This window comes from Equus caballus, chromosome 17 (genome assembly GCF_041296265.1).
Source record: "Equus caballus isolate H_3958 breed thoroughbred chromosome 17, TB-T2T, whole genome shotgun sequence".
In the NCBI taxonomy this organism is placed as follows: domain Eukaryota; kingdom Metazoa; phylum Chordata; class Mammalia; order Perissodactyla; family Equidae; genus Equus; species Equus caballus.
In genome coordinates this window covers 48830464-48856495 of record NC_091700.1, presented here as the reverse complement: position 1 = coordinate 48856495, position 26032 = coordinate 48830464, and the positions used below count along the sequence as shown (strand labels likewise).

General features: G+C 35.8%; 1 protein-coding gene across 4 annotated transcripts in view; it reads right to left on the bottom strand.

Moving 5' to 3' along the window:
* VWA8 (von Willebrand factor A domain containing 8) overlaps positions 1–26032 on the bottom strand; it is a 358178-nt gene that overhangs the window by 209647 nt on the left and 122499 nt on the right. For all 4 annotated transcript variants that reach the window (XR_011427808.1, XM_023621650.2, XM_023621651.2 and 1 more), the window contains 3 exons: positions 16869–16975; positions 13651–13757; positions 8162–8233 (listed from right to left, as the gene is read on the bottom strand). Coding sequence is in view for 3 of the 4 variants with exons in the window: in XM_023621650.2 (XP_023477418.2) it covers positions 8162–8233; positions 13651–13757; positions 16869–16975 (286 nt within the window). In the remaining variant the exon portion in view is untranslated. The remainder of the gene's footprint in view (positions 1–8161; positions 8234–13650; positions 13758–16868; positions 16976–26032) is intronic.

Sequence of the window (26032 nt, the reverse complement as noted above, 5' to 3'; positions counted from 1 at the left end):
ATGCTCTCTGTCTCTCTGGTTACTGGCTAGACCCTAATTTGAACATTTCAACCTAGACAACTCTTCTGAAACCCTGACTCTATTATCTGCTCAATGGTAAGCACTGCCTTTGCCAAGAAACTCCTACTGTGTCCCACCCACTAAACCCCTAAGGCATCAATACCATCTGGGATATTTCAAAGATGCTTAAACATCAAAGCTTGACCTCTAGGGGCCTTCCTTTTGAAAGCCTGCTTTTCAGCAAAATTATTCCTCAAGCCCCAGCTTTGCCATGTAATCTGCTGCTCCTGAGATGCCAGCAGACTCTGTGTCTAAGGCCATTGTGGTGATGGCAGAAGTCCTGAAAAAAACATACTGACTGAATCAGGGTTTAACTACTTATAAAGTTTGTGAAGTACTCTTGGCTATATAGTCATCATTTTTCAAGTGAGATGAGAACTGGACTTCCTGGGTTTCAATATGAAGGGCTGAATACTAGACTATTAATGATCATCCTCCAACTCTGGTATATAGACTCAGGAAAAATAAGTTTTCAGTATATAAAGGTAGGTAGAGGTGAGTGACATCAGCATCATGGTAGAGTGAGCTCTTCACTTAGACTCTCCCCCCTAGGATACAATGAAAAGAACATTCATAAACCAACAGAGGACATTCACACAACACAAAAGAAGTCTGAGAGACCCACGCAGCAATATGTCTGAAGGTGGAGGTGCTGGACCGCTAGGAGGAAGTGGAAGGAGGTAAGGGGATCTCCTCTCCCTCCCCAACAGCAACCCAGGTTACCGGACCATGCACAGCTCTGAGAAAAGAGGGGGTGAGGGAGAGCTATCTGTGGCAATGCCTTCACTGTCCAAGTTCCCTCAAAACTCGTGGGAAAGTTCTACACAGAGGAGGCTATACTATTGTGAGGGTGTTTTCATCAAGACAGCAACCCAGGAGAGCAGATAGCGAGGGCAGAGCAAGAACACCCCTGGGATTGTGCACACGAAAGAAAGTGCACCTCCCACTCCACTCAGTGCTCCAGCTCAGCCTGTTGGCCACAGCACATGCACAAACATTATAAAAGGAGCAGCTGTAAGCGAGTGAGCCAGCAATTGCAGATGGGCCCTGTCAGCAAAGATTCCAAAGGACAGGCACAGGCACAAGGAATCACAGCAGGCTCTGAATACACAGAACCTGACCCCACCCCAGTGGCAGCAGGTGGAATCTGCAATCAGATACTACCACTATGCGAAGACACCAATCCATGCCATCAAACAGTATGAAGAAACATATTAATACTCCAGGCCAGAAGGAGAATGAGAAGCACCCAGAAATCAATCCTGAAAGCACAGAAATTTACAACTTAAATGACAGAGAATTCAAAATAGCTATCACAAAAAAACTAAATGAGTTACAAGAAAATTCAGATAGACAGTTCAATGAAATCAGGAAGAAAACTAATAAACAGAGGGAATTCTTCACAGAAGAGATTGAAACTATAAAGAAGAACCAATCAGAAAACTTGGAGATGAAAAGCACAATGGATGAGATAAAGAAAAATCTAGACTCCCTGAATAACAGAGCTGATATTATGGAGAACGGAATTAGCAATATGGAGGACAGAAATATAGAAATGCTTCAAATGGAAGAGAGAGAACTAAGACTAAAAGGAAATGAAGAAATTCTCCAAGAAATATCCGACTCAATTAGGAAATGCAACATAAGTATTATAGGTATTCAAGAGGGAGAAGAGGGAGAGAATGGAGTAGAAAGCTCGTTGAAAGAAATAATAGCTGAGAACTTCCCAAACCTGGGGAAGGAGTTGGAAATACAAGTAAAAGAAGCTAATAGAACTCCTAATTATATCAATATAAAAAGACCTTCTCCATGGCATATGTTAGTAAAACTTGCAAAAGTCAATGACAAAGAAATAATATTAAGGGCTGCAAGACAGAAGAAAACAACTTACAAAGGAACCCCTATCAGGTATTCAGTGGATCTCTCAGCAGAAACCTTACAGGCTAGGAGAGAGTGGAACAATGTATTCAAAATTCTGAAAGACAAAAACTTTCAGCCAAAAATACTCTATCCAGTGAAAATATCCCTCAGATACAATGGAGAAACAAAAACTTGCCCAGATAAACAAAAGCTAAGGGAGTTCATTGCCTCCACACCCACCACTCCTCCCCAAAAGAAATGATCAAGAAGGCCCTCATATCTGAAAAAGAAAAAGAAAGGGTTTACAGAGCCTTGAGCAAAGAGATAAACAGGCAGACAAAGTCAGAAAATTGCAGCTCTCTATCAGAACAGGTTAGTAAACAATTATAACATTAAAGATAAAGGGAAGGAAAACATAAAAAATAACTATAATCTCATCATTTTAATCACAAACTCACAACACAAGATGAAATAAGTTGTGACAACAATAACTTAGAAGGGGAAGAGAAAGGGATGGTATTGGCTTAGACTAAGGAAATAAAAGGCTATCAGAAAATGGCCTATGTCATCTATGAGATTTTTATACAAACCCCCTGGCAACCACTAAACAAATAATCAGAACAGAGAGACAAATGATAAATAAGGAGACAATGGAGAAAACCTTCATAGAGAACTACCAAACTGAATTGGTAGTCCAAAATACATGGATGAGAAACAAGGGAAATACAGAACAACTGGAAAATGAATGATAAAATGGGAGCATTAAGTACTCATATACGAGCAATCACTCTAAAAGCAAATGTATTTAATTCACCAATCAAGAGACACAGAGTGGCTGGATGGATTAATAAACAAGACTCAACAATATGCTGCCCCCAGGAAACACATCTCAGTTCTAAAGACAAACACAGGCTCAGAGTGAAGGGGTGGAAGACAATACTCCAAGCTAACGGCAAACAAAAGAAAGCACGTGCTGCCATACATATATCGGACAAAGTTGACCTGAAGATAAAAATGGCAGTATGGGACAAAGATGGGCAGTATATAATGATAAAGGGGACACTTCACCAAGAAGACATAACACTTATAAATATATATGCACCAAACACAGGAGCACCAACGTACATAAAGTAACTACCAACAAACTTAAAAGGAGATATTAACACCACCACAATAATAGTAGAGGACCTTAACACCCCACTTACATCAATGGATGGATCATCCAGACAGAAAGTCAACAAGAAAAAAGTGGAATTAAATGAAAAACTAGACCAGATGGACTTAACAGATATATAGAGAGCACTCCATCCAAAAACAGCAGAATACACCTTCTTCTCAAGTGAACATGGAAAATTCTTAAGGACAGACCATATGGTGGGAAACAAGACAAGCCTCAATAAATTTAGGAAGATTGAAATCATATCAAGCATCTTTTCCAACCATGGTACTATGAAACTAGAAATGAAATACAAGAAAAGAGCTGGGAAACTTACAAACTCGTGGAGATTAAACAATGTGCTACTGAATAACCAATGGATCATTGAAGAAACTGAAGGAGAAATGAGAAAATACCTGGAGACAAATGAAAATGAAAATACACCAGACCAACTCATATGGGATGCAGCAAAAGTAGTTCTAAGAGGGAAATTCATAACAACACAGGCCCACTTTAACAAACAAGAAAAATCTCAAATAAGCAGTCTTAAACTACACCTAACAGAATTAGAAAAAGAACAAACAAAGCCCAAAGTCAGCAGAAGGAGGGAAATAATAAAAACTAGAGTAGAAATAAATGAAATCAAAACCAAAAAAAAAAAACAGTAGAAAGGATCAATGAAACTAAGAGCTGGTTCTTTGAGCAGATAACAAAATTGACAAGCCCTGAGCCAGATTCACTAAGAAAAAAAGAAAGAAGGCTCAAATAAATAAAATTAGAAATGAAAGAGGCAAAATTACAATGGGTAGCACAGAAATACAAAGGATTATAAGAGAATACCATGAAAAACAATTTGCCACAAATTGGACAATCTAGAAGAAATGGATAAATTCTTAGACTCATACAACCTCCCAAAGCAGAATCAAGAAGAAACAGAGACTCTGTATAGACAAATCACAAGTAAAGAGATTGAAACAGTAATCAAAAACCTACTAAAAAATAAAAGTCCAGGACTAGACGGCTTCTCTGGAGAATTCTACCAGACATTCAAAGAAGATTTAATACCTAATCCTTCTCAAACTATTCCAAAAAGTTGAAAAAAAACAGAACACTTCCTAACACATTTTATGAGCCCAACATCACTCTGATCCCAAAGTCAGACAAGGACAACATGAAGGAAAATTACAGGCTGCTATCACTGATGAACATAGATGCAAAAATCCTCAACAAAATATTGGCAAACTAAATACAGTAATACATTAAAAGGATCATACTCCATGAACAAGTGGGATTTATACAAGGGATGCAGGGATGGTTCGACATTCACAAATCAATCGATGTGAAACACCATATTAACGAAATCTATGTGAAACACATTAACATATGATCATCTCAATAGATGCAAAGAAAGCATTTGACAAGATCTAACATCCATTTATGATAAAAACTTTCAATAAAATGGGTATATAAGTAAAGTACCTCAACATAATGAAGGCTATATATGACAAACCCACAGCCAACATCATATTCAATGGGGAAAAACTAAAAGCCAGCCTCTGAGAATAGGAACAAGAGAAGGGTGCCCACTCTTGTCATTTTTATTCAACATAGTACTGGAGGTTTTGTCCAGAGTAATTAGACAGAAAAAGAAATAAAAGGAATCCAAATAGTCAATGAAGGAGTGAAACTCTCACTATTTGCAGATGGCATGATTTTACATAGAGATAATCCTAAAGAATCCATTGGAAATCTACTAAAAATAATCAACAACTACAGGAAAGTTGCAGAGTACAAAATTAACTTAACAAATATCAGTTGTATTTCTATATTCTAATAACAAACTAACAGGAAAAAGAACTCAAGAATACAATCCCATTTACAATCTCAACAAAAAGAATAAAATATCTAGGAATAAAGTTAACCAAGGAGGTAAAAGACCTGTACAAGGAAAACTATAAGACAGTATGGAAAGAAATCAATAAGGACATAAAGAAATGGAAGGATATTCCACGCACATGGATTGAAAGAATAAACATAGTTATAATGTCCATACTACATAAAGCAATCTACAGATTCAGTGCAATCCCAAGCAGGATCGTAATGACATTCTTCACAGAAACAGAACAAAGAATCCTAAAATTCATATGGGGCAACAAAAGACCCCGAATAGCTAAAGCAATCCTAAGAAAAAAGAACAAAGCTGGAAGCATCACAATCCCTGATTTCAAAATATAGTACAAAGCTATAATAATCAAAACAGCACGGTACTGATACAAAAACAGACATGCAGATCAATAGCACAGAATTGAAAGTCACACATCTATGGAAAGCTAATCTTCGACAAAGGAGCTAAGAACATACAATGGAGAAAAGACAGTCTTTTCAATAAACGGTGCTGGGAAAACTGGACAGCCACATGCAAAGAATGAAAATAGATCATTATCTTTTGCCATTCACAAAAATTAACTTAAAATGGATCAAAGACTTGAAGGTAAGACCTGAAACCATAAAACGCTTAGAAGAAAATATAGGCAGTACACTCTTTGACATCAGTCTTAGAAGGATCTTTTTTAATACCATGTCTACTCAGGCAAAGGAAACAAAAGAAAAAATAAACAAGTGGGACTTGAACAGACTAAACAGCTTCTGTAAGGCAAGGGAAACCAGGATCAAAACAAAAAGACAACCACCAACTGGGAGAAAATATTTGCAAATCATATATCCGACAAGGGGTTAAACTCCAAAATATATAAAGAACTCATACAACTCAACAACAAAAAAACAAACAAGCTGATCAAAAAATGGGCAGAGGATATGAACAGACATTTTTCCAAATAAGATGTACAGATGGCCAATAGGCACATGAAAAGATGTTCAACATCACCAATCATCAGGGAAATGCAAATCAAAACTACACTAAGATATCACCTTACGCCTGTCAGAATGGCTATAATCACCAAGACAAAAAATAACAAATGTTGGAGAGTATATGGAGAAAAGGGAACCCTCATATACTGCTGTTGGGAATACAAATTGGTGCAGCCACTATGGAAAACAGTATGGAGATTTCTCAAAAATTTAAGACTAGAACTATCATATGACCCAGCTATCCCACTAATGGATATTTATCCAAAGAACTTGAAATCAACAATTCAAAGAGATTTATGCACCCCTATGTTCACTGCAGTATTATCCACAACTGCCAAGAAGTGGAAGCAACCCAAGTGCCCACTGACTGACTGCATGAAGAAGATGTGATATATATATATACAATGGAATACTACTTAGCCATACAAAAGACAAAATCATCCCACTGGCAACAACATGAATGGGTATTATGTTAAGTGAAATAAGCCAGACAGAGAAAGACAAACACCGTATGATTTCACCCATATGTGGAGGATAAACTAACACATGGACAAAGAGAACAGATTAGTGGTTACTAGAGGGGAAGGAGGGTGGAGGGTAGGCATAAAGGGTAATGGGTCACATTTATATGGTGACTGACAAATAACAACATACAACTGAAATTTCACAATGTTATAAACTATTATGATCCCAATAAAATTTAAAAAAAAGGTAGGTAGAACTTTTCAAATAGTGAAAAAAAGACCATGAGTAATTTATTGCTCTCCTTTTAATTCTTATTTAGATAAAATGAAACAAGAGAATATTAAAGTCCTTTTTAACAAAACAGTGATACACAGATATAATGTTAACTGAGCACCTACTATGAGCCAGGCGCTGTGTAAAGTACTTTCCATGCATTATCTTAATGTTCTTTACATTAGCCCAACAGAGTACATACTACTTTTATTCTCGGGCTAGATATTGGGACTGAGCCTTAATAAGATAGGTAATTTTCCCAAGGTCACAGCCATCTGAGAAAGAGCTGCTATTGGACCTCTAGCCAGCTAATTTCCAAGCCTGTGCACTCAACCAGCAAACCATTCAACTGGCCCATTTTTATTTCAAAAAATGAACACTTCAAAATTGTAAGTTTGAGGGATAAAGAATATATACTGTTTATATAAGTTTTAAAAAAGTAAAAATAAAGACCGAATCCCTTCTGAAAGTTTATTAGCCCTAATTTAAGATCAATTTTTTAAACCAAAAGTGCTTGCTGTTCACTGTGACTCTGATAATTCAACTGAGGAAAATTATCAGAACCCTCTAAATATAAAATATCCATCCATTCCTTCAATAAACACACATTGAATATCTACTATGTAGTAGGCACTATGCTAGGAACTGCGGATAGAGAGGTGAGCAAGAGAACCATGGTCCCTGCCCCTGAGGAACATACAGACAAGCTCAGAAGACAGTCATTCTACATGTCAATATAGTAACTTGACTAGTGTGATGACAGGGAGATAAACGAGCATAGAAGCAGGGGAAACCTAACTCAGCTAGGAACAAGGAAAGACCTCCTAAGACTTAAGGGAAAGGGGTATGGGAAAGGGACTGGGAGTGCTCCATGCAGAAGGACAAGCATGCACCAAGGACCAGAGCGGAGCTAAGAAACTGAAGGAAATTTAGAGTGCTCAAAGCAAACACAGAAAGAGAAAGGAGGCAGCCAAGGCTTAGGATTAGAAAGGTGGGCAGAGGCCAGATCCTGCAGGACTCTGTAAGACACACTGAAGACTATACCGAAGGGCAATGGGCAGCCAATCTAAGTAAAAAGACTTCGTCAGATTTTAGTTTTACAAGTATCAATCTGGCTGCAGGGCAGAGAGTAGATCACAGTGGGAGTAAGGTTGGGTGGAGCTATATTAGGACACTATTGCTGTAAACCAGGTGATAGGTGATGGTGAGCTCAGCTGGGGTGACACACATGGGAAAGAAGAATAGATACTTATAAGTAGAACGGACAGGACTTGAAAGGTGATTGAATCGGGGGTGATTTAAGCCCTCAAATTCTAAAGTTTAGAAAGTTGAAGACACTCATCATTTAATTAAATTAGTCATTTAGTTGGGAAAAAGAATCACTTCTAAAAACTTATTCCAACAAGGAGAAGAAACTTACTGCTTTCAAACTGTTACTATCATGTATTCAGTGGTACCTGAGTTCCAGCCATAACTCACCTGGTTACCAACCAATAACAGGTGTTCTCCGAGAAGAAAGTCTTTGAGCATATCTTCCATTACTATCATGTGCTAGAGAAAAAAGAACTGGTGGTTAATTGTGTTTTGTGTAATCAAAGTGAAATAAGAAAGTCAGCTAAAAAGATATCTTCATGGAAAGTAAAACATCTATTCTAATAGACAATACTCGAACAGACTGATTTTAAAAAAACAAAACAAAAATCAGTGCTGTGGTTATAAGTTATATAATCATTTAGGTCACTGACAGTGAAACCTGAAACAAGGCTAAGCCACCAATCAATATTTCAAAGAGCTTTTATAATTCAACTGAAATATTTTTCAGCTATTGCGCTATGTAGAGTTGGCTCGTAATTTCATATAATATTTAAATTAACATGTGCTAGTGTAAATATACAAAGGCTTTCTAAAAATAACTGGGGAGTTCCATGGAACATTTTAAAGATTTTATTTTTTTTAAAGATTTTATTTTTTCCTTTTTCTCCCCAAAGCCCCCCGGTGCATAGTTGCATATTCTTTGTTGTGGGTCCTTCTAGTTGTGGCATGTGGGATGCTGCCTCAGCGTGGTTTGATGAGCAGTGCCATGTCCGCGCCCAGGATTTGAACCAACGAAACACTGGGCTGCCAGCAGCAGAGCGCGTGAACTTAACCAGTTGGACACAGGGCCAGCCCCCCCCTGGAACATTTTATACTAACTTGTTCTTAACCATTATCTTCAAAGGATGCACAGCTTTAGAATTAAAGATATATTATTTACTTTCCATATTTTTTTATTCTAATCGTGACACAATATAATAAAAGAACAAGATTAAAGTTGTTCACAATAGCTACAGAGGAAATTACATTGCTCTTTTGAATCTTGAAAAATAGGACAACAGTAAGTAGGTCACAAAGGCTCATCGGGGGTTGAGAGGAGAATTATACTCCGGAACGATTAATACCCCTATTACTTTCTCTTGGTTTTCCGTATTACAACAATAATGGCCCCATAAGTACTGAAGTTATGGAAGTTTCCTATTTGTTAAAAAAAAGGCAAATTATGCTTCTGCATCTAACACATGTTGCAGATATTTTTCTAGTTTGTCACTTGCTTTTCTTTTTTTTAACTTGGTTTATGGAATTTTTTTTTTTTTACATCTAGAATATTTTCCTTTTACTTGTCAAATTAAGGAATACTTTCTTTCCGAGTTTCTTTCTTAGAAAAAATGAGGAAGTTTTTTCCCTCCTTCAAGAACAGATGAGTATTGCCTAATGTTTATCTTGGCGGTTGCATTTTTTTTAATGCTTTCAGATAATCCATGGAGCTAGAGTTTTAGTAAGGCTTGAAGAAGAGTGAGCCTATCAATTTATTGTCCATTCTGGAACACTTTTAAGAATAAAAAGAAACATTTTAATAATTATGGTGGGACAAGAAATGTAAACAGGGACTCTTAAGCAAACAGAGGTGTATGGTTATTGTAGTTAAAAGGGAGTTCCTATAACACTCTTTCAATCTGAGTTCTAGTGATAATGTGTTCTAGAGACCTCTTCCTTCTACCTAAGATGAAAAGTCAATGCCAACTTCCAGACAACATTAAGTTCTTCCAGAAATAAATGGGCTAATCTTCACGAAGAACAGATAGAAAAGTTGGAATGAGCACCTGTATAGCCAGGTGAAAAAGCAATGTAAACAGTGAAAAATAATCCAAACTATATTTGCAGTCTTCTTTACTTTTTCTCGTGTTCTCCTATTCCACGCCCTCATTACATCTAACTAGATTACCCAAATCAACAAACATTAGCTAAGGCTAAGGTCAATGCCCACATAATTGTCTTAACGTCTTGGTCCGCTTAGTACCACAGACAATTTCTTAAAAGTCTCCTCTCCCAGTTCTCTGTCTCTCCTGATTCCTTTCTACCTCTCTAACAATTTCTCTCCCTTGTCTTCTCGGTTGGATCTTCTTGTAGCAATTTCTTAAATTGATTTTCCTCGTGTTCCTTCATTTTTTCTCTCTCACTACCTTTTTACATGACTTCCTGAGGAGTCACAGTATAGGGCAGAGCAGGTTGTGTCTATTTGTAACGGGCACCCACCTGAGGGTTGAGAGGGCTGTGTGCAGAGTTAGGGACCTGCACGTCAGTGCTCAAAGAGCTACTTCTGATCCTGCTCTCCCCAACTCCTCTCATCCATTCCATGGCTTCAACTAATAACTGTATACCGATCTTCAACAGTTAGACTTTTCTCCCCAACTCTAGCTCTGTATCTCCAAGTGACTATCAGACTACTTGGTCATTTCCCAGTCTCCTCAAACTCAACAGATCCAAAACTTGGCTTATTACTTTCTCCTCAACTTCGTTCTTTATCTTGTATCTTTTATCCTGCTTAATAGCATTACTTCCTACCACCTAACCAAATCCCTGTCATCACCCTCCTGCTCATCTCACTCCTCCCTTATCAACAGTCAATTAAACACCCAGTCTAAGCTATTAAGCCACCCAAAAGTCAACTGCATCTGTCCTTTCCTTTCTATCCTCACGGCTTTCATTCAGGTTTTTATCATCTCTGGCTTAGATTTTTATCAGCCAGTTTGGTTTCTCTATCTTCAGTCTCTCCTGGAGCCACTGTATTCTCTACAGTACGGATAATCACTTTTTTGTTCAAAGTCATGTCACTTCTTTCTTCAAAATTCTCTAAATGATTCCTAATACCTTAGGAACAAAGGTCAATCCTTACTTTCTTGATTTAGTCTCAGCCTCATCTCTACCCCTCTCTTTCTCCTATGTTGTGTTCCAGTCATGGGCACAATTTGCAATAATTTTTCTCTTTACTCTCCTGATGATTTTTCCAGCAGACTATGTGTTCCCTGACAAAGAATCTCTGTCTTTCATCTAATACAAAGTTCCATTGACTCTACCTCCTAAATAGTCCTACAATGTGTCCTCGCCACTCTCTCCCCACTGTCACCACCTTCATTCAGATCCTCCAGACTTTTCACTTGAACTATTACAACAGCCTCCTAACTAGTCTCTCTTTGCCTTGGTTCCAACTCATAGACAACATTAAAGAGTGAGTGTAAAGTTAGCAAAAGTGGAAATGTTTCAATGGCTTCCTCACTTCTGGATAGCATTCAAATTCCTTAGTTAGCAAGTACCAGATGATCTGACCCTTGCCTAACTCATCAGCCTCATCTCTTGTCACTCTTCCACTTGCAACCTTAGCTCTGAGCCAGTGACAATTAATTACATGTAGCTCCCTAAATGAGCTACTCCATTACATAGCCAGCTCTCTGCAAATGCTGGTCTCTGCCTGAGAGACTCTCTCAACTCTGCCTGGTTAACTCATTTTTCATGATCATCCAATCTAGAACAATCACCTCATCAACGCTACCACAGTAACCTCTGGGTGCTTCCATCACACTGTGTAACCATGTGTACTTACTTGTCAGTCTCCCCCATTAGATTACGAGCAAATTGAGCACGGGAGCTGTGCATGTGAGTGTGCGTGTATGTGTATTTTAATCTCTGTATCCTAATACCTTAGGACAAGGCTTGACACATGGTAGATTTTTAAAAATTTTTTTAGATCTAAAGCTTGTGAGGCTTAAAAAGCCACTAATCTCTCTGTCCTCCAATTTCTCCTTCTCACAGGTGCAAGTGCAGTATTCTGTAATGACAGATTTAATGAAATAATACTCCTGATTATGAATATTTAAAATCTTATTCCTTCTTTCATTAATCCACTCAACACATATTTACCACAGTGAATGCATACAGTCACTATGTGCCAGGCACTGTGGTACTTGCTGGAGACACAAAAGAAAGAAAACACAAGGCTTTGCCCTGGTGGTGTGGAAAAGCCGATTTTAAAAATCAGTTTCAACACAATGTGTTAAGGGGACCAAAGGGCATAGAACAAGATGGTATAGAAGCACCTACAGATGCAATAGGCACTGAAGACTGCTGCTTCAAAGATGAAATGCCGCATAACAGGAAATAGTAATAATATGCAACAAAAGCAAATCTAATCAAGCCATCGTTCCTAGAATTGGCAGAAACAAAATTTTTCATTAATGGTTAATTCATAATGCTTTATGAAGAGAAGGTACATTTAGAGACAGGCTACAGAATGTCCCTCAGGGCCACTGTGTAAAGTTCACAGCAGCCCTGCGGTCCTCAATGTCTATGTCACAAACACCATGGCAACAGACACTGTGTTCAAGGGCAGAGTGGCCGTCCCTGCTACTGAATTTCCTACATTCTTATATGCCGGAAAGTCTCTTCAACCTTTGCTACCATGGAGTTTTTCAAATTGTCACTTACAACGGTTTCCTGATTCCTTTTTCTTTATTCCTTTCCACTACCTAGACAGAGTATTATACCATCAATGCTTGGAAATAGTGTATTTTCCTTACAATCATGTTTGTGTCTGGTTGACTGGCAAGAATTTTTTCCTCTTCCATGTCTTATAAGTAACTTTATTTTCTGTTCATTTGTCCACTGCTTCTACAAGAGCATTAATGCTCTGGAAGAAAAATAAAACCTACATTAGTTTGGCCTATAGAATGAATAAAAAGCAAGTCCGAGTTATGTCTTTTGCTGTGCCACAGATAAGAATTAAAGTTTTGACAAATTTCAAAATATTTAATCAAGAGTTATTGAGAAAGAAGAATTTGCCTAGATACCTTCTATGTTGTTAATATAATGTAGGGATATAAATTATGGTATTCATTGAACAACAAATAGGATTAGGATATGGCACATAAAAAAGAAATTTTACTTTAATTTCTCTAACTCCTTAATATAATGAAAATAGTAAGTAGAAGTACTTCTAACATGATTTGTAAATGTAAGGTTATTGTTTACATGCAGATTAGTGACCAAACATTACAGAAAAATTTAAGTATGTTTTTTATTATAAAATATATAACCACTTGACGGAAAATTTAGAAAAGAAAAAACCCTTTTATATTATGGGTAATCTTCTCTGGAAAAAATTCTTATTAAAGTGAACATCTACAATAAAGCTTTCTGAGTACACACTGATTTCTGTGTCTTAGTGAAACTATAAGTTAACTAACTACATTCCTCCCTTTAAAAAAAAAAAAGGAAAAGCAAAGAACAGGGAAATACTAGGAATTTTCAGGAAAAGGAAAGGAATATGAAGGAAAGAATGCATAGGACACATCTTTCTTTGAACTACTAAAATGATTTAACCAAGAGAAAAGCAAAAGAGAGGATGAGTATTAGTTCAACTTTGTTTTTAATTTAATAACATATTCATTTTATTTACCTGAAGTATAGTGTATATGCATGTATAGCAGCAGCTCTTCCAATTTTATAATGCCTAATGAAAGATGTTTCAATACTTCATTTTGCATCATCTGAATTGAACTTATTAGCAAATTACAAAAATAATCAGTTTCACCTGAATCAGAATTAACTACCACAATGTAAGTGGTGACTTATCCACGAAGGCAAAGCAATGATCTTACCTGAATATTGTCATAGAATAGAACATCAGGCACTTTCATTTTCTCATGGGCATTATAGATTGGTGCACTAACAGCTCCAATCCTCAGAAATCCAGATGCTACTTCACCTAAATATTTCACACAGGACAGAGAATTACTCGTGGCACAGCCCTCAGAGAAGCCAAGTCCAGCCCACACAGAATGCAATACAGTATCTTTAATATCCTGTGGGCTTTTCAAGGAATTTTAATTTAACATCTCAAAGAAACAAGCTTAAAGGTGGTAATAAAACACCATAGTTCTACATTAAAAACTTAAAGCTCTACAAAAAAGCTTAAAATCTTTCAAAATGTAATAAACTTTATTTAAAACAATGTATGTAGCAAAGAGCATATAGATAAAATTTAGAGGGGAAAAAAATTCCTAGAACTCAGTCAAGTCACCTTCATCAGCGTGTTTCATCAGAGACTATAATACACATATAAGCCAAATATACATTCAAAAGCTCTCAAGTACCCTGAATATCACTTTTTTGGATCCACCCATTGAAAAACCCCATGTGAGAATTCCTTAGTGATCTAGTCAAAAATACAGATGCATCAACGCACCCCAGACCTCTCCAATTACTATTTTCGGGGATGGTCCAGGAGATGTGTATTTTCAAATAAGCACTCAGGGTGCTACACAATTACTCTGTGATTATTATTGTATTGTCTCCTATAGTCGGCGTAGAAGAGAATATAAGCTCCTCGAAGCCAGGAAACTAAATAATAAACTTCTCGAAGTCATGAAACATATCTCATGTGCATTCCCCATAGTCCACCAGATACACACGCTCACTGCCTGACATATTTCAAGGTCAGTAATAACAACATGAATAGTAGGAGTTGTTGCAGTAGTACTGATGATCACAATAATGGAAGCACTCATTTATTAAGGACGTTCTACGTGCCAGATCCCAAACTAGGAGCTTCAGCTCATTGTTTTCTCATGTAACTTCATGTAACTTTCTTAACAATGAGAAAAGAATATGAGGATGCTAAGAAGAACCTAAATTAACTTGCTTAAAATCACCCAGCTAGTATGGGTAGAACTGAAAATAGAACTTAGTGTAGTCTGATGTTCTTTCTATATGGGGTATGTTCCACCCTTTGACTCCAAATAATATTCCATCCTGTGGAAATATCCTAGCAAGCAAACAGACAATTACAAAGCCTTAAACAATTGACCCATCTTTTTTCCCCCCTACTTCAAATAAGAAAATTGCTATTTTTGTGCTAACGCATTTTGAAAGACAAGGAGGGAAAGCAATATTTGCGTCTGTGGTGTACCATAAACAATTTTGAGCTAAAAATAATTAAGCTGTCACCCTGTTTAATCACTGCTGAGTGCTACACATTTGCCAAAGCACAGCAGATCTCTTCTTTCAATAGATCCTTGCCATTTTCTTTTTATTCACAAATTCTATAGGGAAGGAAACCCACAAGCTGCCATGCTGAGAATTTACTATTTTTTTACTACCGTCAGGTCTCTGAAATAGATCCAATATAAAACTGTAAAGGGAAAGACCAGGATTGTGGCAGTGCATTTACTATATGCTTGCATGTTGAGATGACACACATAATTTCAGGTTTAAATAGCATCTGATACCATCATGGTTTAGTTTATAGAATATATCTGTTCAGTAGTTTGAAGGCTTTGGGAAAATTTAATTCACTCAACCAAGGTTTACTGTTAAAATTTCAAGCTAGAAAAGGGAAACGCACTCAGAGAATGGTGATACTAAGAGAAAGCTGGTTAGCTACCTTTTTAAAAATCTCATGGGATGGCATTATTTTGGTAAATTTGTCAAGGTCCTCAGCCTAGTAGGCTTAAAACTTGATTTTGTCATTACAACAGAGGGCAAACCTAACTCTCAGGAGAATATTAAGGACACATATTCTGCTCCCTATATAAATTCGGATATATAAAACCAGAATTGCAAAATATTAACATTGCGACGAAAACTGCACCTTTCACATGGACTATATGACACACTGACTGTCATATCAGCATATTATTTGGAGGTAGACCTACATGGAAAGCCAAATCCTTATCAGAATGTTATTTCCTAAGTATGGACTCTGAAGAAGGAAAGTGAATTCAATGAATTCTCCACAAGAGAGATGATATTAAAGATGAGCGGAACCAGACAAATCAAAAGTCTTTTAACTTCCTTATCCCCTCCACAGGGTTTAGATGGGAACTGCTAACAGCAGCGTGTTATCAAGATTAAACAGTCTATAATCTGAATGATGTAGTCTTTCTTTGGATGTGTTAAAAGATTCAATCAAGTAACATTATGAGTCTAAAGTCCCAGAGTTATTCTGTCTCTTTGAATTGTCTCTGCATATCTGTACCCAGATCCATTAGTATGTTGAGTTTGTAATTTTACTTTTAACAGGTCATCTTATTGGCCTTAATTCCAAATTCTTGTCTCAATGTAGCCCCAATGATTAAAAACATCTGCTACAAAGAAAGCCACAACAGTCCCCTTTAAAAGAGTGGTCACACATTGGATGTTTTGATAAAACAGGTAAATTGCCTCAAAAAATAGAGAACCAAAGTTTCATTGTGCTCTAAATTGAAGAATAGGGAACTTTTATAGGAAGAGATAAACCTCCCCAAAACTCAAAATTATCCTCATGGCTATCTAGAAGAAAAGTACCATGAAAGACAATACAGGTGGAAATAGAAGGAATAAGAGGCATGAAATAGTATTCTGAATATTATTTTAGTCTATATCAACCTATAATCATTTCCCAAACACGTCCCAAAGACATTGGTGGTTCTCAAAAATGTAAATTTTGTGCAAAGAAAACAGAATTCTAGATTCTATGGTGAAATACAATTGGAAAACTGGCAAAACAAAATCACACAAGTTTATTTACAGCAGGAATTCTCAGAGTCTTTAATAGTTTCATGTCAATTATGACTTCTCAGAGTCTTTAATAGTTTCATGTCAATTATGACTCTTAGGGAGGAGGACCTATATCTGGTAACGTGCTGAAATAAAGGAAGTATTCTAAAGTTTAACTTGTAAGTGAGTTCCAAACTTTTTTCTTAAATAAAAGATTCATTTTTTCAACTCAATACATAAAACAAAACAGACGGAAAACACAACCATTTTTTACTGAAACTGAAACAATATGTTTGATAATTATTATTTCATTCAAAAAAGAAATAAATCAAATACTTACATTTGTAATCCTCCAGTTCTGGTTCCAGATTATTATCAGTACTTATTTCTATTGAAGCATCTGCCAGATTTTTTTCTAATGCTGACCTTGCAAGGCTTGGTAAAAACCTGGGGGTGGGTGGGAGGAATGTAACAATAAAGTCAAAGCTTTCTGTGATTCCTAAATATCTTTTGACACACACACATACACACACATATACACACATGCACTCTTACTAATTACAACCAATTAAGGAAGATCAATTTGCATCTGTGAAATACAAATAATAAAAAAATTTAGAACAAATGTAAACTTCAAGTACATGTGAAGATGAAGTACATGTTTGCTGAATCTCCTTTAATAATTAAAGTAAAACTCATTTTTAATCAGTAGTATTTATTTATAAACAACAATTTGCAGGACAAGATTTAAAATAATTTCCTTTTTAAAATGGATTTAGTATACCTCATAAATCTTGTTTGTTGTTTAATTGGCTTATCAAATTTTCTTAAATAGATAAAACAACACCACTTCAACCTGCTCCAAGTTGGCGATCACAAATTCAAATTAGTGGAGGTGAATTAATGAGGTTTTCTTTACTTCCTAAAACAAATTATTGAATGAATTTAAGATTATCCAATTTGGATCTTCCTTCCGTTTAAAAAATACACCTGCTTATCTGTTCTATATGTATGTTGTCAAAACAACAATCTGGTGAGTGATAGAGGCATTCTTGATCTACAAATAAATTGTATGAACATCATGGGCTTAGAACATGAAGACAGAATTTCCCACCCACACAAATATATTTAGAATTTACAATCCCAAGTGAGCCCACGGAAATGATTTCTAATCCATGGTTACCCATGCTATACTATTATAAACTAACCACTATGTGCCACAATGTTACAAATAGACTAAGAACATACCACTTCTAATTTAGGTTTTCCATAGCTCTAAATTTTTGGTGGTTGTTCCCACAGCCTTGAGTACAAACTCAAATAAAAGAGATGTTTGTGTGAGTGAGAAGGCAAATGGACGAGTGTGTAAAGAAATCCTGGTAGTTCTATTTTTAATTTTTTTGAGGAATCTCCCTACTGTTTGCCATAGTGGCTGCACTAGTTTGTACTGCCCCCAGCAATGTATGAGGGTTCCCTTCTCTCCACATCCTCTCTAACACTTGCTCTTTCTCATCTTGTTAATTACAGCCATTCTGACCAGAGTGAGGTGATATCTCATTTTAGTTTTGATTTGCATTTCCCTGATAGTCAGCGATGTTGAACATCTTTTCAGGAGTCTGTTGGCCATCTGTATATCTTCTTTGAAGAAATGTCTGTTCAGATATTTTGCTCATTTTTTAACTCGTTTGTTAGTTTTTTTGTTGTTGAGATTATGAGTTCTTTATATATTTTGGATATTAATCCCTTATCTGATACACAGTTTGCAAATATCTTCTCCCAATTCTCAGGTTGTCTTTTTGTTTTGTTGATGGTTTCCTTTGCTGTTCAGAAGCTTTTTAGTTTGATGTAGTCCCACTTGTTTATTTTTTCTATTGTTTCCCTTGCCTGGTAAGACATGGTACTTGAAAATATGCTTCTAAGACTGATGTTGAAGAGTGTATTGCCTAGGTTTTCTGCTAGAATTTTCATGGTCTCAGGTCTTACATTCCAGTCTTTAATCCATTTTGAGTTAATTTTCATGTACGTTGGATCCAGCTATCCCACTGCTGGATATTTATCCAAAGAACATGAAAACACGAATGCGTAAACATACCTGTACCCCTATGTTCACTGGAGTATTATTCACAATAGCCAAGACTTGGAAGCAACCGAGGCGCCCATCAAGGGATGAATGGATAAAGAAGATGTGGTATCTATACACCGTGGAATACTACTCGGCCATAAACAAGGATAAAATCTGGCCATTTGTAACAACATGGATGGACCTTGAGGGTATTATGCTAAGGAAAATAAGTCAAAGGGAGAAAGTCAAATACCATATAATCTCACTCACAAATAGAAGATAAAAACAACAACAAACAGTCACATAGAGACAGAGACTGGAGTTGTGGTTACCTGAGGGAAAGGGAAGAGGGAGGAGGGTGAAAGGGAGCGATTATGTATATGGTGATGGATTGTAACTAGTCCATGGGTGATGAACATGATGTAATCTACAAAGAAACTGAAATATAATGAGGTAACCCTGAAATTTAATAACGTTATAAACCAATGTTACCACAATAAAAAAAATTTTTAATTTTTTAAAAGATAGACAACAAAATAAACTTTTGTATAGTAAATGGAAAAGAAAAAAAAAGAAATGCTGGGCTTCCTGTCCCTGTAATATTCCAATCCACATATCTGACACTATCTCCCATCTACTGCCTCATTTTGGTCCTAGGCATGACAGGGGGTTTTATGCAGCTCTAGGCCTGCAGCTCATCATGAGTTCAGCATCAAATCAGACTTACTGTTGCTCATATCTAACCTTTCATCACAATTCTTAGGTTGTTGCCATGTCTTTCAAAACCAAGCTCTCTCCTTACCTCCCAGACCCAATAACTTGGCTTTTATCTTGTTTCCTGAGCCTTTGTCTTGGCACCCTGCCCTACCTTCCTCTCACTACTATCTCACAAACTCGAGTCCTCCTGGTAACATTAGGCCTTACAACTGCATCCCCATTACTTCTTGCCAGACCACCTCAATTGACAATGACCACTTTCAAGCTTAGACTTTGTTTGCTATTCCCAGAAACCTCTGACACCTACCTAGGCTGTCAATGCATCCTCACAGTGCCCCTGTACTGGAGCATTTCGAGATTGTCTTCCAAAGCCTGTAGAGAATAGCAGACAAGGCATGTAGCCTCCTTTCAATGGCAGTGACAGGCACTGCTTCTCAATATGATACTCCTCCCTGCTGAGATTGAACATGTTTCAGAATTATTTTCCACCTCACGCCCAGATAGCACAACCAAATAATCAGAGGTAGGACAGGAAGTTGAAGTATATTTACATCTAGAAACTACATTCTAGAAGATATCGGCCCACCCAACAAATGATGAGAATGAAGCATATCTGGTGTATAAGGCCAACCCTGTATTTTTTCCCAGGTTTCAAGGGATTAGTTAACTGCTTCCTTTCCCATGGCTCACTGTAATTTTCTACTGTTTTTTTCTCTCCTTCTTTGCCCTTTGGTAAAATAAGTGAATGAATGAAATATTACTTTTTCCATCCTACCTTCCTATAACCAAAGAAAACACATATCCTGTTGCAAAGTTTTCAAGTGTACTTAGCACTATTATGAGCACCATGGTATCTTTTTAAAATCATTATCATTATCTTCATTTGCTACCAGCAAAAAAGGAACTGGAAAGTCTCTAGTCTCATTAGGTCTTGGCCATAAATGAAAAACTAAAGAAAAATTCAACCACATTCTGGGGACCCCAGAAAATGAAGTAGTTACCCTAGACCAACTCAAAGAACTGAGTCTTTGTCACAGGAATGAGACAGGATCTTTAGATTAAGAAATAAGAAAAGATTTCTCAGGATGGTAACATGAGAAGACGGAATAAGGATTGGGGGTACTCCCAAATGACCAGCCCTGGGAGGAGGAGTGCTAGTAGTAAGAGTGAGAGAAAGAGACTGAGGACTCAGTGGATATCAGGTGGCCTTTGACTTCTATTTAGAATGTGTAATTAATTAATTTATATCTGTGTTTTTAAATTTTAAATTTATAACCAGTATTAGAATATTTAACATAACTTATGGTTCATCCTATTAATAAAGTTAATTATTTGTACTTGTAATTTAATTTCTCAAGAAGGTTTTGTTAATTCAGATATCTAAAGTACCTAAAAGAGAATATATAAAAATTTATTAATAAATTTCAATTATTTGAAGATATTTAGCCAAGTTTTATAAACGGAACCAATCATTTCTCAAAGGCCCAAAGAAGTAATTAAGATCTGCTACACTTATAGAGTAAGCTGAACAACAGAAAAATCTAAAGATTTTCTTGAAATTATAGCCTTAAAAAATTGAATAGCAGGTTTTTTTTTTTCTTTTTTGAGGAAGATCAGCCCTGAGCTAACATCTGCTGCCAATCCTTCCCTTTTTGCTGAGGAAGACTGTCCCTGAGCTAACATCCGTGCCCATCTTCCTCTACCTTATATGTGGGACGCCTGCCACAGCATGGCTTGACAAGTGGTGCGTAGGTCTGCACCTGGGATCCAAACTGGCAAAGCCCCAGGCCACTGAAGCAAACATGCGAACTTAACCACTGCGCCACCAGGCCAGCCCCTGAATAGCAGTTTTTAAAGCTAAAAATAAATCCCCAAATAGTCTCTTCTGCAAACAAAATCATTCTTCAGGACAACAAAACACTCACATTGATAACAATCATAATCATTTAACACTGTGGATGATTAGTTCTATCAGGCTTAGGATTTAAAAAAAATTAGTTAATATCTTAAACAGATAGGAAATTTTACACAGATGTTATTCACTTTATGTCACAAGGGAATTTAAGAAAAGCACTGTATGCAAACTAACTTTTTGGTGAATTGAAAAATTTCCCATTACCTCAATGTCAGAAACAATCTTCATTCCTAATTAAATTCTTATAGCTCTGCCCAAAATGTCTATGGTAAAGGATCATCATCCCAAGATTTCCCAGAAGTAAATAATTTAATGGGAAGTAAAATACTTGAATGGAGTAGAACTCTTATTACCGGGACTTCTAATTAACTCTTCCACAATAAAAGAATTTTTGGAATGCAAAATACCTGATAACTTACTAATCTTCTAAATTTTCTTCCCTTTGGCCTCTTAGGTTTTCAAATGTCTAGAAAATGAATTATGCATCTATCACCAACACTTGATGCACATATAAGAGATTACAAGGATGAGGTGCTTAGGTGCTAAGGATTCCCTCAGATGAAGAAATGTTCCAGTCTGAATTCAACTGGCATAAAGAAATAAATGAATAATATTTTAAAAATTAAATTAAACAGATAAAAAAAGCCTAGCCATATTTAATAAATTTAATGTTTGACAACTTTAGGCTAGAGAATTTCTTTTGATTTTGTCTGCTTAATATTAGATTTCATGCATATAAATTATGTCAGTTTTTATTTTAAAATTTTCCATGAAATTGAATTTCTTTCCACTGCTTCAATATGGAATGAGGTCACTTAAAAAAAAACCTTATGCACCAATAATTCTTTTGTTCCTTCCTGCTATTGTGCTATCCTGCAGAGAAGGTTAGTAAAAAGGCGTTTGACTCTGTAGCCTTGCTAAAGTCAACAGACGATGCATAAACAAGAGAGCTGTTGTACTATTTACAAAGGGTCATGGGTGGTAATAAAAAAAATAGAGTTTTATTGTGGTCAGATAACACTGAAAAATTAGCTGACTATTTGAATCAGTGAAATTATTTACGAGTATGAAAAGTAAGCATTTTTTGGTTTTTCCATTTTTTTTAACAATGAAATATTTCAAGCATACAGAGAATATTAAGCATTCTATTCATCTCTCTCCATCCCTGGAGGTAACTCTCACCCTGAAATTGGTGTGTATCTTTCTTGTCCATATTTTTATTTTGCTACATATGTACGAGCAAAAAATATATTACACTGTTTATTGTATTTAACATTTTATATAAATGGCATCATATACCAAATCTCCTCTTACAAATTGCTTTTTTCACTCAGTATTGTTGTCATGATTCATAGCTGTTGATACATGTAGATCTACTTCATTTTAACTGCTGTACAGTATTTCATTATACAAATATGTCAATTTATATATTCATTCCCTACTGATGGACAGATAGCTTCTTTCCAATTTTTCATTCTTACAAATAATGATGCAATGAAGATTCTTCTACATGCCTCTTTATATATACATATAAGTTTATCTTTGAGGTGATATCGAGAAGTAGAATGATCAAATCATAGGGTATTAATATATTTAGGCATAAAGATACTGTGAGATTAACCCCCAGGTGATGAGACTTCCATCCGTCCCAACAGCAGTAATGAAATTCCATTTCCTTCCACTCATAAAAAAAACGTTAATTTTTACAGGTAAAAAATTTTAAAGTATAAGATGATAGTTGATTACTGTTTTTAATTTCATTTCCCTAATCAATAATGAAGTTGAGCACCTTTTCAAATGTTTGTTGGTCATTTGAATTAATTTTTCTGTGCATGTCTATTCATTCTTTGGACATTTAGGGTTGATTCTTTCATCTCATTAATTTTTAGTACTTTATAGTCCCTGAATACCAATCCTTTAATGATTATAACTCTTGTAAAGCATCTCTTAGTTTGTGGCTTATAACTTGTAGAGTGGCTTATGGTGTTTTTGTTGTATATCCAGATTTTACTTTTTTGTACAGCATAATGTGGATATTTTTTATTTTTAATCATTGACAAGTCCAACCATTCCCACAGAGTCACTTATAATGCTACCTCTAACACATACTAAGTTCCCACAAATATATAGGTCTGTTTCTGGGCTCCGTAGTCTATCTAATGGTCTATTTGTGTTTCCTTGCACCAATACCACACTGTTATAATGAACACAGCTTTATAACAAACTGATATCTGATAGAGAAAGTACATCTCCTTAATCTTCCTCAAAATTTCCTTGGCTATTAGTGGCTTTTATATTTCCATGCCAATTTTGAGATCAGCTTGTCAAATTCACTATAACCTTCATGGTTATTTGACTAAATTATACCTATATACCAATTTTGGGGAAAACAAACAGCTTTACAATACTGAAGCTTCCCTTCTATGAACATGGTATAGCTTTCTATTTATTTTTTTTACAGCATTCAATGAAGATTTATGCTTTTATTCATAAAATCATTACACGTCATTCATTAGATTTATTCCTCAAAGGTGCTCAAAGCTTTCTACTACTTCTTTTTTTTGGTGAGGAAAATTGGCCCTGAGCTAACATCTGTTGCCAATCTTCTTCTTCTTGATTGTTTCAGGAAGACTGTTGCTGACCTAACATCTGTGCCAATCTTCCTCCACTTTGTATATGGGACGCTGCCACAGCATGGCTTGATGAGTGGTGTGTAGGTCTATGCCCAGGATCTCAACCCATGAACCCCAGACCGCTGAAGCTGAGTGGGCGAACTTAACCACTATACCACCAGGTCGGCCCCTCTATTATTATTTTGAATGGGAAGATTTTAAAAAAATTAGACTTGCTCATTGATTGTTACTGGAAAATAGGAATGTCATTGATTTGGATGCATAAGTAATCTCACTAAACTATTTGTTCTAATAATTTATATGTAGCTTCTCTTGAATCTTTTACATAGCCAATTATAGAAGTTAGGGCAAATACACTTTCTGCTAAAAGTACAGAAAGGTGACATTCTTGTTTTGTTCCTAACTCTAAAGGAAATGTGCCAAGTATTTTACCAAAAAAATGTTTGCTGTAGGAAGCCAGCCCTGTGGCCAAATGGTTATCGTTCTGTGTGCTCTGCTTCGGTGGTCTGGATTCGTGGGTTTGAATCCCAGGGGCAGAGCAGCTCCACTTGTCAGCCATGCTGTGGAGGTATCCCATGTACAAAGTAGAGGAAGACTGGCACAGATGTTAGTTCAGGGCTAATTTTCCTCAAGCAAAAAAAAAAAGCAAACAATAAAGAGAAAGATTGGCAATGGATGTTAGCTCAGGGTGAATCTTCCTCATCAAAGAAAGAAAGAAAGAAAGAAAAAATGTTTGCTGTAAATTTTTGATAGATACCTTTTACCAGATTAAAGAATTTCGCTTCTATTCATGGTGTACTAAGAATATTCCTGGTTTACTAAGAATTTTGTTTGTTTTTGCTTTGCTTTGTTTTTAGGTTTGGCTGCTGGGTTTTATAAAATTCTTTTTACTCATTTGTTAAAATGATATCTTTTTCTCACTAATACGTTAATATAGTGAATTAAATGATAGACTATTGGACTTTCTTTACATTCTTGAGATAATTCCAAATTGCTCATGCTTTAAAATATATATTTTTTAATACATATATTTATATATTAATACATATATCTTTAATATATGTATTTATATATATTTATTTATATATATATACACACACACACAAACTGTTAGATTTGGTTTGTTTGTATTTCATTTAGCATCTTCTGCACCCACTCCAGGAATTTTGATTTGTAATCTTCCTTTCATGCATTATTCTTGTCTGGTTTAGGTATCAAGATTATGCTAGACTCAAGGTGAACTGCTATGCTTTCTCTGTTTTTCTATTCTTTGGAACAGTTAGCATAAGACAGTGACCATATTCCTTGAAAATCTGGTAAAACTTGTCAAAACCACCAAGTGGTATTTTTTTATATGAGATTTAAACTACTAATTTGATTTCATTCATGGTTATGGATCTATTTGAAATTTTTATTCATTCTTGACCAAGTTAGGCAATATACACAGTTCTAGAAAATTGTCCTTTTGTTATTACGGCTTTTATAGATACTGACTTTATCTGTAGTTCTATTACTAGTTTCCTTTCTAATATTACTTATTTGTGCCTCCTCCCTTTTATATTAATTAAATTTACCAGGGCTTTATCTAATAATATTTTCAAAGAACCACCTTTGGGTTTAACTAATCTTCTTCATGGTTACTCTGTTTTTGATTTCATTAATTTGTGCCCTAAACTACATTATTCCATTCCTTCCCCTTTCCTCGGGTTTAGTATGTCACTTTTTACTAATTTATTAAGATGAACGCTTAGCTCATGAATTTTCTTTCCCTATTCTTTGCTAATATATGAGTTTAAGGCTAAAAAGAGAAACCTCCTTTAAATGACACTTTAGGCATATCCTTCAAGTGTTCAGATTCAGTTTAGGTCACAGAGTCGTAAATATTTCATAATTTTAATTACAATTTCTTCTTTTGATATCTTATTTAGTTAGATGTCTGATTTAGTTAGAAGTGTTTTTTTAATTTTTCAAATATATGGGCTTTAAATGTATTTTTTGTTATTGTTATGAATTCTGTTGCTTTGTGGTCAGAGAAAGTGATCTTTATGATAAAGACTCTTTGGTTTCGTTTGAAGCACCAATTTTTTCATCTAGTGTGGTCAGTTTTTGATATGTGTCATAAATATTCCACGTGTGCTTGAAAAGAATGTATGTTCTTTATCACTGGATACGAAGTC